The sequence below is a fragment of the Erpetoichthys calabaricus genome, chromosome 17 (genome assembly GCF_900747795.2).
Source record: "Erpetoichthys calabaricus chromosome 17, fErpCal1.3, whole genome shotgun sequence".
Taxonomy (NCBI): Eukaryota; Metazoa; Chordata; class Cladistia; order Polypteriformes; family Polypteridae; genus Erpetoichthys; species Erpetoichthys calabaricus.
Window position 1 is genome coordinate 26,021,232 of NC_041410.2, and position 18,479 is coordinate 26,039,710.

Genomic DNA, 18,479 nt, shown 5'->3' on the forward strand with positions numbered 1-18,479 from the left:
TAAATGAGGGCTTCTCTTTTTCAGTGTGAACCTTCCCCAGAGCCCTAGCACTGCCATTCTGCAGAAAGATGTTATTTTCATCAAATAGGAAAATCAGTGGAATGTAATATATGCACAAAACCCACTTGTAGAACTGAAAGACAATAACAACTACACCTCTGTCAGATACGGATATAGTCTTGTTCAATTATTCTGTGTTTTCCTACTTGATTATTTTTCCTTTGTTATTAAAAAAATACTCAATTTTTCATCAAAATCTTCCATTTTGAACTTGACTGTTATATTCAATATTTTCTCACTCATAGCTTCACTCTGGGGATCAGTGATTGAAGAGGAATGGGAGAAGGGTCCATGTTGAAAGGGGGCCTGCACTTTCAGCTCAATGGGGACACATTTACACTCTTAATGGATATGACTCCCATGGCATATTACTCAATATTGCTTCAAAGTATCTTTACATTTTTTTTTTTTACTTTATAGGTCAGTATGGCAAAGAGTTAAATTTTATTCTATTATAAACAGAGACAAATCAAAATTTAAACCTTAAAAATTGCCTGTTACTTACTAATTCAAAGTAAACTAATTAAATTTTTAACCTATTAGGGGATTAATCTATCTATCTATCTATCTATCTATCTATCTATCTATCTATCTATCTATCTATCTATCTATCTATCTATCTATCTATCTATCTATCTATCTATCTATCTATCTATCTGTCTGTCTGTCTGTCTGTCTGTCTGTCTGTCTGTCTGTCTGTCTGTCTGTCTGTCTCTCTCTGTCTGTCTGTCTGTCTGTCTGTCTGTCTGTCTGTCTGTCTGTCTGTCTGTCTATCTATCTATCTATCTATCTATCTATCTATCTATCTCTGTCTGTCTGTCTGTCTGTCTGTCTGTCTGTCTGTCTGTCTGTCTGTCTGTGTCTATCTATCTATCTATCTATCTATCTATCTATCTATCTATCTATCTATCTATCTATCTATCTATCTATCTATCTATCTATCTATCTATCTATCTATCTATCTATCTATCTACTTGTTCTTTGCAAATGAGAGAGCACAAACCACATTTTTACTACAGTTTTGTTCATAAAATACCATCTTTAGATCCACTTCTTGGGTGTTTTGAGTCATTATCTAGCCTAGCCCGTTCCACAGATGTGATAAACTAGCTGACCACACCTTGACTGTGTGAGCACACAATATTCAAGCTGTGCCAATTTAGGAAGGCTGGTGCTCTTGAGGCAGCTGATTGGATTGCACATCCTCTATTTAAAGTATTTAAGTGGGCATCACAAAGATTCGTCTAGATTGGTTTCTTAGACAGGTAAGTCAATCTTACTAATCAGATGTGCATGCAGAACAGAATGACTAACATCGCTATACAGCTATCAGTGCTTAATTAACTTTCTACATTTTTAGGTTAATGTCATTTTTGTTTTAAGTCTCAAATTACTTCTTATTTGGCTTTACTTCCGTGGCCCGGTATATATACACACAATGCTATTGGACACAGGTTTGGAATCACCAAGATACAATCATATATTTGGTTAAAATTGATACTTTTTTTCAATGAAGATACTGTTAAATCGATTTAGAAATACAGCCCATGCATTGCTTTTTATTTATTATTCACATATGACTGCAAAGCACAGTTTTCAGTAGCAATTCTTTCAGTATCCTATTGGTAAACTCTCTTAGCTTAACCTTAATTAATTATTTTTAATTGCCATGTGGTTATTAATGAAACCTTTGTAATTCCATTAGCACTGCTGAAACCTGTTATTCTGTTCAGTTGTGGTGGAAGGAACTGGATTTCTTAAAACTCACTTTTGGGTTCAAGAATGGCCAAAATGAAGCAGCTTTTCTCAAGAAACATGTCAGCCTATTGTTTTCATTTTTGCAGAATGAAGGTTATTCGATGTGACGGATTTCCAAAAAATAGAAGATTTCATACAAAGGTGTCTGTTTCTGTCTTGAGAAAAGAGGGCAAAACACGATAGACAAAGCAGTGGAAGTTCCAGACAGACAACACTATAAAAGGTTAAGGACATTAGAGTATGAGAGTATGTAATCTTAAAAAAAAACAAAACATGGAGGTCCTCAGTTGGCTTCTTCCTTAAATACATGCCAAATGCCAGTATCTTATGCAACAGAGAAAGGATGATTCTGGGATGCTGGTCCTGGAGGTAGAGTTTCAAATAAAAAAAAAACATATCTAATACTAGCAAATAAAAGAAAAACATTAAAATTGGAAAAAGAATGCAGATATTGGATGGAGAACCACATTATGATCATTTTTTACATTTACATCATTTAGCAGACGCTCTTATCCAGAGCGACTTACAACAGTGTTTGTTAGTTTTTCGCATACCCCTTGGGGTCAGAGCGCAGGGTCAGCCATTGTACAGCGTCCCTGGAGCAATTACAGGTTAAGGGCCTTGCTCAAGGGCCCAGCAGAGTAGGATCTCTTTTGGCAGTGACGGGGATTCGAACGGGCAACCTTCGGGATACCAGCGCAGATCCTTAGCCTCAGAGCCACCACTCCGCCTGATCAGCATTGTGGAGTCATTTTCTCTTTGTTGCAGATGACACTGGATTTTAGCATGTATTTAAGAGAGAAGACATCTGAGGACCTGTTAGAGATTTGCCTCCCATATAACACACTCTGAAGTCTTTATCCTCTTATGCAGTTGGGCTTCTGGATCTTACCCCTCTTTTTCTTCCCTGGTTAGGTCCAGGTTGCCCTCTCCTCTCAGGACATTAGTAGACACCTTTGAAAGAAATCTTCAGTTTCTTAGCAGTTTGTTGCATGGAATAACCTTCATTCAGAAAAAAAAAAGAAAACATAGACTGACATATTTCTTGAGAAAGCTGTTTCATTTTTTAACCATTTTTGAACCCAGAACTGAACTTTAGGAATGGCAGTACCTTGCAACCTAAGTGAACAAAACAAGATGTTTAAGTGGTGCTAATCTCCTGCACCCTTAGATCCTCTTCATCCATCCACTTGACTGTCCCCTTTGTCTATCTTACCACCATGGGGAGCAGAGCATTCAGTTGCTCTGCTCCCCAGCTTTGGAACTCACTGCCATCTGAGCTTAGAAATATTGAATCATTCTCACTTTTCAAATCTAAACTTGAAACTCATTTGTTTAAGACTGCTTTTCTCTTTGACAACAATTGCTCTGTCTGATTTTAAATTTTATGTTTTAGTTTTGTTTATAATGTGTGTTTCATCTATTGTTCCGTGTCCTTCAGTGTTTAGAAAGGTGCCTATAAATAAATAAAAATGTATTATTATTATTATTATTATTATTATTAGCCAAAACCAAATACCACTAACTCATTCATCATGAAATCTCCCGAACCATGAAGACTTGGGATTTGAATTTTGGAATTTAGGTTACCCTTGGCCCATAGGTGCTTGCTAAGAAATGGTTTTAAAAATTTTGTGGTCAAAGCCCATTCTGTCTGTATGTCTGTCCGCTTTTCATGAGAGAATTGCTTCATGGATTTAGATCTGGTTGTTTTCTATTATTTGCTCGAACTTTCCGGTTGATTTTGTGACTTCTCTCATTCCACTAAGTACTATAGCTCGCTTGCGGTACCAATGTATTTATGCAAATCCAAGAGAATGGCTGTGGGCCAAGAGCAGGGGGAGGCAAGGCCTTCGCCAGCCTCCATTCGAGTCGCTCTACCTCTCGCCACATGTTGGAGCGTACCTTGCCTCTGCTTAGCTAGTGATACCTGTTTGTTCAACAGACATTATCATCTACAGATTGTTAAGGAGTAATGTTTGGCATGTTTGAGAGAGAGATCAGAGCTACGTGTGTTTTAGAAGAGATATCACAGCCATGTTCTTTTCTCCCCACGCGGGGAACGCTCTTCCGTCAGAGCTGAACATAATCAGATATAGTGCCAATGTCTATTGATTTTTAAAGTTTGTCCTGTTTCATTACTATGTGGGCGCAGCCACGGAGTACAGCTAGTCCAATTATAAAGGTTTCCCTAATAACCATTTGACATTTAAACATGACTTTTTAAGGATAAGCCAAAGGACTTTACCATTAGGACACTGAATGAGTGGCTATTACAAATAGTGAAATTGCAGTCATATGCGAATAATATATTAAAAATCATTAACATCACGCAGTAGGCGCCAATATAATAGCCACCTGAGTACCAAATTTCATTTCTGCATGTGGATGCTGTAATAACAATAAAAGATCCTTAATCCTTGATATAAGCACTAGTAATGACTTTGCTACATTTTTAAAGTAATTTAATGATATCAGGGTAACAAAACATCAATATCTATCAAAAACATGAACATTTCTGAGTGATTCCAAACATTTGACTGGTAGTGTGTTTAAATATTATACTGTACAGACATAATTTAGTGTGCTATTTGGAAGTTTGTAAAAATAAACACTGTCTTAGCTATATGTGGTAGTTAACATATGTGTGTGTTTGGTGTTAGCACATCTGTCCTATACACACACATACGTATATACAGTATGTGTGTATATAATAAACTATATAGAGATAGATATGACAGGCACTTTAACACACTATATAACTGATTTAAAAATAATGAAATGACAGTTTCAAACAAATTAAAAGCAATTACTATAAACAGCAGTAATCAGTAGGAAACTAAATCAAATTATTATTGGTTGTGACAAATTTTGCCTTTAAAACTGCATCGCTTCTCTAAGGTTGACTGTCTTGTTGTGCAGTTTTATAAAGAAATCCACTGTGTGTTTGGGGTTTTCTCCCTGGTGCAGAATTAAGTTGGGACCAATCAAGCACCTCCTTGAATGAGAATCTGCTTGTGCTTCTCAGCATTGAGAATTCCATTAATTCTGACAAGATCACCAAGTCCATGTGCAGAAATGCAGCCACAAATCCTCAAGGAACCTCTGCTGTGCTTCACTGTTGTCTCAAGACATTCATATTTTAGCATTCTCTGGCTCTTCTACAGACTAAGTGCCTCCTGTATGAGTCCAAAATATCAAGAAAGTCATTTTGAAAGTTTTCATCATGGAAGAGTTGCTGCCAAAGTTTTCATTTCTACGTGTCCATGCACAAACACGCAAGGGCATAAGTTCTGAATAATGACAGCAAGTGTACTGCACTGACAAGACAAACTTAAAGAAGTGTTATCTTAAAAAGGTAGCAGTTGATCATGTGAAGAGCTGGAGAGTGCTGTATGAATCAGTGTGCAGCCAACAGTAAAGCATGGCACAGATTCCTTACAGGTTTGGGGCTGAATTTCTGAAAACGGGTTCTAATAAGAATTAATAGAATTACCAATGTTGAGAAGTCCAAGTAGATTCTCATCAATCATATAGTGCCATTAGGAAGGTGTCTTATCAGTCCTAAGTTCATTCTGCAGCAGGACAATGACCCTAAACACATAGTGAAGATTTTAAAGAAATATACTCAGGACAAGCATTTCTGCAACAGGTGATATGGCCTCCAAAAGCCCTGATATTAACATTATTGAGACTACCAGGGGTTACCTGGAGAGTTAGAATCAAACAAGATAGCCAAAGGCAGCAAAAGTATGGAGGGCAAGTGCTCCAAGATGTTTAGCTCAAAATTCCAGTCAGATTTCTTATAAAAACCACATGACAGACAGTGAACCATACAGAATGAATGGAGTTTTAAAGGCAAAGTGTGGTCACAACAAATCTTGATTTGATTTGATTTACACTAGCAGCAGCCCCCGGTGTTGCTAATCAAGTCAGGTCAAGTCACGTTGGGGAGCATGCACAGGTACAGTGCGTTGCTGCACCCACTATACGACAAAACAACTTGGGATCCCGCTTGGCAACCCCCCAGAATGACACACAGTCCAGTACCACTCTGGAAATGACCCTCTATCTCTCACAGTTGGGTGTTATGTGGGTGACCCCTTGGCCTGGTCCAGTCACTCAGGTCCCCAACAATGAGGATCTTATGAGCCGGATCACCCTCGGGGAAATGCGCCACATGGTCGTAGTGCCGTAACTGACGCTCCCTCACAATGCAGTTAATGTGCCTAATATGGGACTCCATGAGCAACTTCTCATTCAACACAAAATCACCCAAGGATTTTCCGGAGAGACACAGTACCAAAGGAGTCCAGTCTTTGTTTCAGGTCACTGGATAGCGTCCATGTTTTGCAACCATATAGCAAGACAGGAAGCACCAGGACTCTAAAGACTTGGACCTTCACCCTTTTGCATAGATATCGGGAGCGCCACACACCCCTTTCCAGCAACCTCATGACCCCCCATGCTCTCCCAATCCATCTACTGACTTCATAGGAGGAGTCGCCAGAGACATGAATGTCATTGCCAAGGTAAGGAAACCTCTCAACAAGGTTGACACTCTCTCCACAAACAGACACACTGCTGATGGCTGTGCCCAAGAGGTCATTAAAGGCCTGGATCTTGATTTTTATCAGGACACTCGCAAGCCCAGACACTCAGACTCCTCGCTCAGTCTCTCGAGCATCCCGATCAGAGCCTCCATTGAGTCCATGAAGATCACAGCGTCATCAGCAAAATCAAGATCCGTGAATCTTTCTTCACCAACAGATGCCCCACAGCCGCTGGACCCCACGACCTTGCCCAACACCCAGTCTATACAAGCAGTGAACAGAGTAGGAGCAAAAACACACTCCTGACGAACCCCAGAATCAACTGGGAAAAAAGTAGAGGTTCTGCCTCCATTCTGCACATCACTCACAGTACCAGTGTACAGGCCGGCCATGATATCCAGCAACCTCGAGGGGATCCCATGAACCCCCTTGCTTGCTAATAATAATAATTTTAAGATATGGAACCTTTGTTTGCTAATATGGCTTCAGTCTGTTCTGATTTTTCACTTGCTCTAAGTCATCTAACTAGGATTCTATCTACTCTTGTAGACATGGGAACCATGGGGTGGCTGCAGTGTCTGCTGGCGGCTTTAGTCTTTGGTAAGTAAATGCTTTCATTATTTTATTTAGCTATTTCTGTTTATAGTTCTTCAAAAGGCAGACTTGATCTCGTTTTTTTTTAATTCTTATTATTCATCGCTGTTTTTTTTTCAGAATTATACTTTCTTTTTAGCCATAATTTTTATAATTTGGTTGCACTTTTCTGCAGGTTCTGTGGAGAACTCCAGATCTTTTACCTATCCTGACAACCACATTTTAAAAATGTCCTGCTGAGGTACATTTGTGAAATCAGTGGTGCGTTACATTAGTGAAGCACAACAAAATGTTTGATTAAGGCAAGACTGGAAGCTTTAATTAAATTTTAAGATATATTACACACACCAGAGATGTCATGTTATTTTTAACCCAATTAATCCAGACCAGGGTCATGGGGGGATGATGAAGCCTATCCCACTTAGCATAGGATGCAAGGCAGAAACAAACCGTAGACTGGGCGCCAGTCCATCTCAGGGTGACCACACATATACGAAGCACACCAAACACACACTAGGACCAATTTACCGTAGTTAATTTTTCTAACCTGCATGTCTTTGAATAATGGGAGGAAACAACAGCACTGGGAGGAAACCTACACAGGCACAGGGAGAACATGCAAACTCCATGTAGGGAGGACCCAGAAGGTGAACACTGGCCTTCAAAGATGTTTAAAAAATTAAGTAGAATCAACATCTCAGCCAGCTTTTGTCTCTTGTCTTTGAATTGGCACACATTCTCAGTTAGGCGAAACTGATTTTCAATGATATTTTTGTATCTAAAGACTGCATGTCATTCCACCTTGAATTCCTGCCTGTATGCCTCTATACTACACGAGACTAGAGTCTCCCTTTATGAAAGAATTAATGGATTTGGCTCCTTATGATTTTTTTATAAAAAACTTCATGAGACTTTGTAAAAAATTGTGAAATTAATTTTGGGATATGAGAGTTTACTGTAGAACCTTGAAAAAAAATCAAGAGGAACACTTGGAGAATGAAAAAAAATACATGAAGACATTGACAGGGCCGGTGATGAACTTGAGATTACATATAGAGTAGCGTTCAAAAGTTTGGAATCATACATAAATGTTCATATTTTAGATAGAAATTAAAACTTTTTTATTAAGGTACCATTTGAACTGATTTAAAAATATAACTAAATCTTTACAAATGTTGCAAAAGGGTACTACTGCTTGACATGACTAAAAATCATTTATGAGGACCGATTTAGATCATTTATGTTAGGTAGAATGCCCAGTAGGGGCTGGATGGTCTTGTGGCCTCGGAACCCTTGCAGATTTTGTTTTTACTTACTTTATTCTTTTTTACTTAGTATTGCCTAATCTTATTTTTATATTTTTATTTATTTATTTTTATAAACTTTTCTTTCTTCACCTTGTAAAGCACTTTGAGCTACATCAATTATATGAAAACATGCTATAGAAATAAATGTTGTTGTTGTTGTTATTTATATACCACTTATAAATAAACAGGAGCCATTAATTCAGTATCTAAATAGTAAAAAGTGTCAGATCATCTTTAATCAATCATGTATAAATGCTAATTTGTTGTCAAAGAAACCTTTGTTTTTGTGTTAGTACTGCTAAAATCTGTAATTCTGTTCAATACAGCAAGTCAATTGTCTTTCCTGAGTTTGCAAGGTACTGGTATTCTTAAAGTTCAATTCTGAGTTCCAAAATGGACAAGATAAAACCACTTTATCATGGCGCTCACCAGAGAGGAGGCCAAGTTGAATCTAACCAGGACAGACAAAGAAGCTCAAGGCCCAGGTGCACAACTGCACAACAGGATACGTTCAGATAGAGTCTGCAGTGTTAAAAAAGAAAACACTTTACAGGTCCTCAGTTAACTGCTTCCTTAAACAGTACATACAAAAGTAAATGGTGAAAAAAGGAACTCTGGGATGCTGACCTCAGAAGCAGAGTTTAAAAGAAAAAGCAAAATCTGAAACTGGCAAATAAGAAAAGGGTTTAAATGGGCAAACTAACACAAACATTGGATGATGGATGACTGGAAAAGAGCATTATGGATGGATGATGTCCAGTTTTATGGTACACAAGTACCACATGTCAAGCATTTATGCTACAAAAACGTTACAAAATAAAATCAATTTCATTACGATGCAAGAAAGGGTATACACAATAGATTTTTTTCACTGTGTTTTAAAAATGATGTCTTTCAACGTGGTGGCCTTCATTAGCGATACACTCTTCGAGATGATTTCTTTTTTTTATATATTTTTTATTTATTAATTTTATTGTAATCATTCCATACAAATAGATCAATTTATACAAAAAAGGATTGAAGACAAATCAAACCCCACCCTTGAGTAGGAGAGCATGGCCAAAGGAGAATTGCTTAGGGCTTTATAATAGGGCAAAAATAAACAAAAGAAAGGAAAAAATATGTATAGGTAAATAAAAAATGGAGAAGGGAAAGAAATGCTGAAATAATTATTTCTTCTTATTCTAAAATATTATTGATTAGATCCTGCCAGGTTTTGAAAAAATTCTGTACAGATCCTCTAACTGAGAATTTGATTTTTTCCAATTTCAAATAATATAAAACATCGGTTTCCCACTGACTTATCAGAGGAGAGTTAGGATTCTTCCAATTTAACAAAATAAGTCTGCGTGCCAAAAGTGTAGTGAATGCAATCACTGTTTGCTTGTCCTTCTCCACTTCAAGTCCATCTAGAAGAACACCGAACACAGCTGTTAGTGGGTTAGGAGGGATTGTGATACCAAGGCTGTCTGAAAGGCACTTAAAAATTTTGGTCCAAAATGATGTTAGTTTGGTGCAGGCCCAGAACATGTGACCCAGTGAGGCAGGAGCTTAGTTGCAGCGTTCGCAGGTTGGATCTTGCCCTGGAAACATTTTGGACAGTTTTAAACGAGACAGATGAGCTCGATATATCATTTTTAGTTGAATAATTCTATGCTTTGTGCATATGGAGCTCGAGTGAATTCTCTGCAATGCTACCTTCCACTCCTTTTCTGATATATTAATTAAAGGATCTTTTTCCCATTGTCCTCTTGGATCTTTGAAAGGAAAGGACTCTAACAAGATTTTATATAATGCAGAAATGGTGTTTAATTCCTCGAAAATTAGCAGTATTTTTTCCAGCATGGTGGAGGGTAGGAGATGAGGAAAATCAGGCAGTTTCTGTTTAGCAAAGTTTCTAATTTGAAGATAGTGAAAGAAATGTGTGGCTGGGAGGTTGAATTTGGAACATAATTGTTCAAATGATGCAAATATGTTGTCTATATAAAGATCTCTGAGCAATTTAATCCCAAAACTTTTCCAGGTATTAAAAACTGGATATTTTTGCGAGGGTTGAAAGAGGTGGTTCTCCTGCAGGGGTGCCACAGATAAAAGATTTTCCATCTTAAATTGCTTTCTAAATTGGTTCCATATTCTGAGTGAGTAAAGCACAATTGGGTTATTAGTATATTTGCGATAACTTGCATTTATTGGAGCGCAGAGCAGATGATTTGATTTCTGAACACTTGCATGACTCATTTGGCCATTTCAAGGGGAATAGTGGAGATTTTGTGGCGAATAGCGTCCTTGAGGGCTTCAAGGTTTTGAGGTTGGCATGTGTATACATTCGACTTGAGATAGCCCCACAAGAAGTGAGATCAGACGAACGTGATGGCCACCCAGCATTTCTGCTCAGGGAGATGAGCTTCCCCGGAAACATCTCCAGCAAAACTTGCATGGATCTCGGCACCATATGAGCTGTTGCTTCATCCTGTTGAAGCCGGGCATCCACCACATCCATTTCTTCCAGGTGGGGTAGCAAAAAGTTCTCTAGCATTTCAATGTAATGTTCTAAAGTGACAGTGACCATTTCTGCACCTTCCTCAAAAAGGTAAGGGCCTACAATGCCAGATTCTGCAACGGTGCACTAAACTGTAATACGCTCACTGTGCAGGGGTCTCTGATGACATTCACGAGGGTTGGTTCCAGCTCAATAGTGAAAGTTTTGCTTATTTACGCAACCATTCAAATGGAAATGTACCTTGTCATTTCACATGACGATGGCATCCTGATGAACGGTTTGCAGAATGTTCGAGTGACAACTCTCTACGGCTCTCCCAGTCTCTCTCAGTGAGTTCCTGCACTACCATCATTTTGTATGGATGGAAATGAAGGTCCTCATGCAAAATCCTCCTCAAGAACATGTTGGAAATGCCTAAGGCAGAAGCCAGTTTGCACGCTCAATGTCTAAGAGACCACAAAATTGATGCCTTTACAGCTTGTATGTTTTCAGGCCTTCGTATAGTCCGAGGGTGGCCTGGAGAGTTTCTGTTCAATGTTGTACCCGTCTGTCTAAATTTAGCCACCCATTCAAGAATTATTTTCCGATTTGGGACGTCACTGTTAGGAGGAATGCTGAAGTGCGTTCTGAAGGCGCATTGTGAAGAGATGATGGATTTGCTGTTTTTGAAGAACGTTTTGACAGCGAAAGCACAGTGCACACCACACTAAGACAAGTTGCAAACTGAAAACTGCAAGGGATCGCCTATTAAAGGACCCCCCAAACCAACCCCCTCAGCTGCCTCTACCTCGGCAATGAACTTGAGAAATGTGGTACCTCATTTTGGCTCATTTCATTCTTGCAACAGACACTGGTATTTGGTGTGTATTTAAAGAAGCAGCCAACTGAGGACCCGAAAGACATTTGTTCCTCATACATCTGGGCCTTCTACTTCTTATTCTGTCCTGCTTAGATTCAGCTTAGCCTTTCCTTTTCTCTTAGCCTTTGTATCAAATCTCCAGTTTCTTAGCAATCTGTAATATGGATAAACCTTCATTTTGTCAAATGTCAATGGATTGATGTATTTCATGAGAAAGCTGTTTCATTCTGGTTATTTTTTACCCAAATTTGAAATTTAAGAATACCAACATCTTGCAACCCAATTTGTGCCATACAGTAAGTGACTTTTGGGATTATTACAAAATGATGTTAAATATAAAAACAATACTGAAATAACTTTTATTATTAATGTTGATTGGGCGGAAGCAGGGAGGGTTTAATTTTTTAAACACGTAATGAAAGCAAATATCAGAACATTCACTTGATCCCAGTTTCGGCTAACAGATGTAAATGGCACATTTATCCTGTACACATAGGAACTTCCTTCCACTTCAAATGAGACATCAAGTAAAATGACCTTTTATTGGCTAACTAAAAAGATTAGAGTATTCAAGCTTTCAAGGCAACTAAGGCCCCTTCTTCAGGCAAGATGTAATTCATACCGTGATTGCACCTTGCCTGAAGAAAGGTCCGGAGTTGCCTCAGAAGCTTGCATATTGTAATTTTTTTAGTTAGCCAATAAAAGGTGTCATTTGGCTTCACTTCTCACTACATCTATGATTGCTAACACGGTACAACACTCTACTACTTCCACTTCAAAGAGATTTGTATTTTAACAATGGTACTCTTACCCTTACCTGTAGTTTTACAGTTTTGTGTTGAGTTAGCTCATTTGCTTATCCCTTGAATAGCAGAGAGGCAAGCCCAAAAGAAAAGGTTTGATCCTAGGATAGTAGCTTGCAACCTAATTTTTGGTCAAAAATTTAATCTCAGCAACTACATGTCACAAATTTGCTTTAACTTTCCCAAATGGTTACTTGTTTTGCTGACTACAATAATATTCTTCATTGCTTCATTCCTGGAGTTTTGAACTGAACTTGCTTTTTTGATCAGGAAAGAAAGTTCAATATCTTGAAGAGAATGGGATTTATAGTTAAATGTTAAAGATATAAAGGAAAGAAATGTAATAATAATAATAATAATTCTTTGCATTTATATAGTGCTTTTCTCACTACTCAAAGCGCTCAAATGTAGGCAACAGATGGCAGTGGAGAGCAGAAGGTGAAACACCAAAGGATAACTGAGGCTGTCCAAATGACACAGGCAGAGAGGAAATGGGTATAGTCGAAAGACCAACAAAAATCACGTATCTTACACCTTTTCTCTGTTTGTGTTTTTTTTTTATTCAGGGATCTGCTCAGCCAGATATGCAGGAAAAGAATTTGCTACAGTTTTTATGCAAAACATAGACCCGACTGCAGATGACCCACAGTTTGAACTTCAAATCTCAGCCTACTACCCAAAAACACAAATCAAAGTCACAGTACCAGAGACATCATTTTCACAAAACTTTGATGTTGCACCTGGTCAGGGTGTAACAGTTTCCTTGCCAAACGACATTGAGCTGCTTCAGACCAAAAAGTATTTTAACACAGTTCTCATTCAAGCAACACAAGACATAACAGTGCTGAGCTTCAACTCTAAGAAGGTATCAGCTGATACCTCCATTATTTACCCAGTAAGTGAGTGGGGCACAGATTACTATGCCTTTACACCAGAGGGAAACCCCCCTAAGTATTATAAGGAGATAGCAATTACAAACTACAATGTCCCTAATGTGGTGGAAGTCTTCCTCAAGGGGACAGTGAGGTTTGAAGGTAAACTATATGTTGGTGGATCCAGACTAAGTATTGAGCTTAAAGCATATGAAAGTGTCCAGCTGCAGAGTGTCCATAGCTTATCTGGTACCCGTATTAGATCCAATTCTCCCGTGGCTGTCTTAAGTGGTCACATGTGTACATGGAAGAACACCAAATGCAACCACGTGTATGAACAGCTGCTACCTGTTCCGAAGTGGGGCAGCAATTTCATTATCCCTCCTCTTGCATTCCAGACTGAGGTTGATTATGCCTACATTTTCGCATCTGAGCTTACCAAGGTCACTATTGAGTCTGGTGGCACCCGTGAATCTATCACCTTGATGCAGGAGAAACTGATTCAGATAGATGTCAAATTTCCCAATGCTATCATCATCTCAGCTAACAAAGGCATCCAGGTCATGTTTTTGTCAACTGGTGGCTATATAGGTGATGACTCATTTGACCCTTTTCTCATTAACGTTGTAGACACAGGCAGTTTTTGTAACAGTTTCACATTGCAAGGACAAGATAAGTTCAGAAATTTAGCAATCATTGTGGCTCGGGAGAGTGCCAGGGCAGAAATTAAGCTTGATGGAAAACTGCTGCAGTCAGACATTACATGGAGGGCAATAGGGGGGTCAGAGTACTCCTGGGCTGAGGTGAACTATTCAGATAGACCTGGTCGGCACACCTTCAGCCATCTAAACTCAAATTTCATTGTCTATGGAGTGGGCACCAGTGAAATGAATGGTTATGGCTCAGTGATACCGTGTGGTCCTGTAGGTAAGTGCAACATCTGTCTATCTATCTATCTATCTATCTATCTATCTATCTATCTATCTATCTATCTATCTATCTATCTATCTATCTATCTATCTATCTATCTATCTATCTATCTATCTATCTATCTATCTATCTATCTATCTATCTATCTATCGATAATTCCTTCTTTGTTTTAGTTTATATCCTCAATATGCATCCAGTACTTTAAGTCCAGCACTTCAGAAGAGCATTATATGAGAAGTGATGTTGAGAATGGTTTCCTTCCATTCAGAGGGATATCTTTTGAAATTATATTTATGCTTGAGCTGTTTTGAAAAGTCTCATTGGCATCCATTGCTGTCTTTGAGACTTTTAAAATTGTTTGTGTAGCTGGAGAGATGCTCTGACTGACACCTGAAGTTTCCTTCTTCCTCTTGAGCACCACATAAGAAGACTATGAACTGTATGGGCCTATAGCAGCACAGACTGCATCGCCCTCAAACCTACTTATCTGTTTATCACTTTTTCACTTTGTAAAGTTTGCCCCTTTTATCCTACTTATAACTCCAAATGGGTTAGTATCATCTATTAGTATTATTATGACATAATGTAAAATAAAATACATAGCATTCTCAAATCTGCTTAATCCACTTCATGGTCAGGCTGGGCTGCAGCATATCACAGAAGCATCAGGCACAGGGCAGAAATCAACCCAGGATGGAAGGCCAGTCCATCACATTGCCTATTCACACACACCTACACAAAGTTAATTTAAGAACACAAATTCACCAAACACACACACGTTGGCAATGTGGGAGGACAACCAGAGCAGGAAGAGAAAACCCAGGTAGACATGGGGAGAACAGGCAAGCTCCACTCAGTAAATGGGTGCTGGATTCCAAAACAGGAGGTGAAATCTATAAGGCATTTCTGCTAACCACTGTGCCATGCCATTATTTTAAACTGCTTACTTATGCATACCCTTTCTTTGTGTGTGTTTTTGTGGTTGGCATAGCCATACGGATCATAACTTAGGATAAAGGTGATGAAAGACATTGCAATAACAAGTAGCACTTTAGATTTCCCTTCTAAACTGTCTATAAACATTTTGTTAAATATACTATTAACAATAATAAATTATATTTAAAAATAACATTTTAAAATATATTACTTTCATTTGTAAGGTTTCTACCATAGTAATAAGATTGTAAAATGTGCACAAGTATGGAGACTGTTAATAACAACTTAAAATGGAAATCCATCCATCCATCCATTTTCCAAGCTGCTGAATCCGAACACTGGGTCACGTGGGTCTGCTGGAGCCAATCCCAACCAACACAGGGTGCAAGGCAGGAACCAATCCTGGGCAGGGCGCCAACCCACCACAGGACACACACACACACACCCACACACCAAGCACACACTAGGGACAATTTAGAATCACCAATGCACCTAACCTGCATGTCTTTGGACTGTGGGAGGAAACCGGAGCACCACGCAGACACGGGGAGAACATGCAAACTCCACGCAGGGAGGACCTGGGAAGCAAACTTGGGTCTCCTTACTGCAAGGCAGCAGTGCCACCACTGTGCTGCCCTAAAATGGACAACTAAACTAAAATGTCCTAAAAAATTTGTCAATAAATTATACAATTTTGTGATCAGTCATACCTTTATTTCTAACCTGCCTAATACTGTCTCTTTCTCACACCATCTATTTGTTTTTCCTTTCATTCTAATTGTGTTACTTAAGTTAGTCCAGTCTCCTTTTTGTTATTTACTGGTGCTCTTTTTCTTGGATTTAGTCATTCTGGACTGCAAAACCACAACATGTAATAAGAATGAGATCTGTGTGATGAAGGACGGCTTCCCCAGCTGCATTAATAATGTGCCAGGAACCTGCTGGGCAATGGGTGACCCCCACTATCACACTTTTGATGGGCGCACTTTTGACTTCATGGGCACCTGTACATACACCATTGCCAAAACCTGCCATGGAGAAACCAGTCTTCCGACCTTTCAGGTTGAAGCCAAAAATGAGAACCGAGGCAACATGCATGTGTCATATGTGGGAATGGTCATCATTAAAGTGTATGACTACACCATCACTGCGGTCCAGTCTGAGAAAGGCAGAATTCGGGTAAGAGAAGCCTGCTGGCATGGCAACTGAGTAGGACAGTTATGAGGATGATTAAGAAAAGTCAAAGTTGTGGCCTTCTTCCATATTACTCACATATAAATATAATGTAAGAAAATGAAATTGGGGGCAAATCTGTATGGGTCAGTTGACCTCCTATCATTTAATGTTATGTTAAGTGTAAAGTCCACTATTTTAACATATTTACCTAATTTTTAACATGTTTTATTGTAGAATAACAACTGTAAACTTTTGTTCTGCACAGTTTTTACTATAAAGTAGGTTAGCTTTAAATATGAATGGAATTGAAGTTAACTACTTTGGCAAACGGGCACATTTTGATATTTGATCTAGTGAATAAAAAAAATGAATGAACCAGCAGCCACTGCGTCACCAAACATACCAAACATAGACTTTAAGAGTGGCTAAGCCTGTTCCACTGCTGACATATATTTTTACTGTACAGACCCTTATTATGTAGCTTATTTTTGTCTGTAAAGTATGGTGGCTGCAAAACACAAAATTCAAGAACAAAAAAAAAATAGAGTGTGAAATTAGCATGAAAAAGTAAGAACATGAAATTAACAACAAGTGAAAGTGGGATATTAACATTAAAAAGTGAGAGGGTGAAATTATCAATAAAAACCTATAGTGCGAAACTGAAAAGTGAAAACATGAAATGATCAATAAAAAGGGAGAGTGTGAAATCAACAGTAAACATTCAGAGTGTGAAATTAAAAGGTTAAGGTCTGAAGGTAAAATACTGGCAGCTGTGGTTGCCAGAATTTTACCGTAAAAAGGAAGGTGACAATATTTAAAGGTCTACGGTATAACTTTGTAGTAAGTAATTGTTTCTTCTTTCCAAAACATTCCAATAAAAGTGAACGTTTAACCACAACCTGATATCCATGCACTATAATAAATTTGCCAATCAATAAACCATTAGAAAATACAGTCAGGATCAAACCCCAGTACACAGTTTGCATCAGTAGAATAACAAAAACCAACAGCAAATATGTATCATTTAATTATATACATTGAAAAGAATTCAGTGTTTAAAAAAGTTATGTCACATTGTCTGGTGGAGAAGTAAAGTTTACTTTTGTGGTGTATGGTGTCCTACAAGTGTGCCAGCTTATCGAACCCACCATAAGCCAGCTTCCATAACCTCAAAAAACCTTCAGCACGCAGCGAAAATAAGTCTGCTAACTTTGGTTAAGTTATTTTCTCTCCTGTTGAAAGGTATGCGGTTAACCAGGAACAATATGGTAAAAGGGAGCGTGTCCTTATGCAAATATCAGTGTTACTGGAACAGCACTTTTACTGTTTTACATTTTACAGTTGTTCACCTTCGCTATTTAACAGTTTTACAATGTAAACTTAACAGAGATTTTTTCAGTGTAACTGTAATGTATCAGATTTTTCACTCTCGGTTTTTGTTCATTTTATACCCATATTTCTTAATATTAACTTCAGGCTGCCACTTCTTAATGATCATTTTATGCTTTAGATTTCTCATATTAATATCACATTCTTACTTTTTAATGTTAATTTCCTAAACTCACTCTTTATTTTACACTCATTAGCATTTTTACTGTTAATTTCATGGTCTCTCTTTTTATTAATTTCATGCTCTCACTTTTTTTTTATTTTTCATTTTTTACCTTTTAGGACAACCTTAGTCACAGTGGCATAGCTAAAGTTCGTGCCACTCGGGGCGGGGGGCGGTGCTTCAATTTGCCGCCCTCCAACATATCTGAATATGTTAATCTATTTAAATAGAAAATTAAAATGACGTATAGAGAAAAATGAAGATACATTTAATACATAGATTTATTCATATATAGAGAAACAGCGATAATTTTTCAAATATAATTATTTATAAGCATCAACTAGACAAGAATATAGTATAGACGCACTGATAAGCCGTGTTCTAATTATTAGTTTAAAATCATTGCGTTGCAAAAAACAGAACCAGTGTAGTGTAGAAATGATAGGTGGGGATGTTTTCTGCGCAGAGAAAGGACACATTCGGATTGATAACGAAACTAAATTATAAATTGTAAATTAGTTATCTTCCAAGAAATTATTATCAGTGTAATGTTTATGTTTATTTTTGTTATTGCCTCAT

The 18,479-nt window shown here is 38.1% G+C and overlaps 1 protein-coding gene across 1 annotated transcript in view; it reads left to right on the plus strand.

Moving 5' to 3' along the window:
• Window positions 1–18,479, plus strand: part of LOC114668132 (IgGFc-binding protein-like) — a 139,863-nt gene that overhangs the window by 60,812 nt on the left and 60,572 nt on the right. Inside the window, exons 21-23 of the mRNA XM_028823762.2 lie at window positions 481–484; window positions 13,001–14,233; window positions 16,017–16,351. Of these exons, the coding sequence (XP_028679595.2) occupies window positions 481–484; window positions 13,001–14,233; window positions 16,017–16,351 (1,572 nt within the window). The remainder of the gene's footprint in view (window positions 1–480; window positions 485–13,000; window positions 14,234–16,016; window positions 16,352–18,479) is intronic.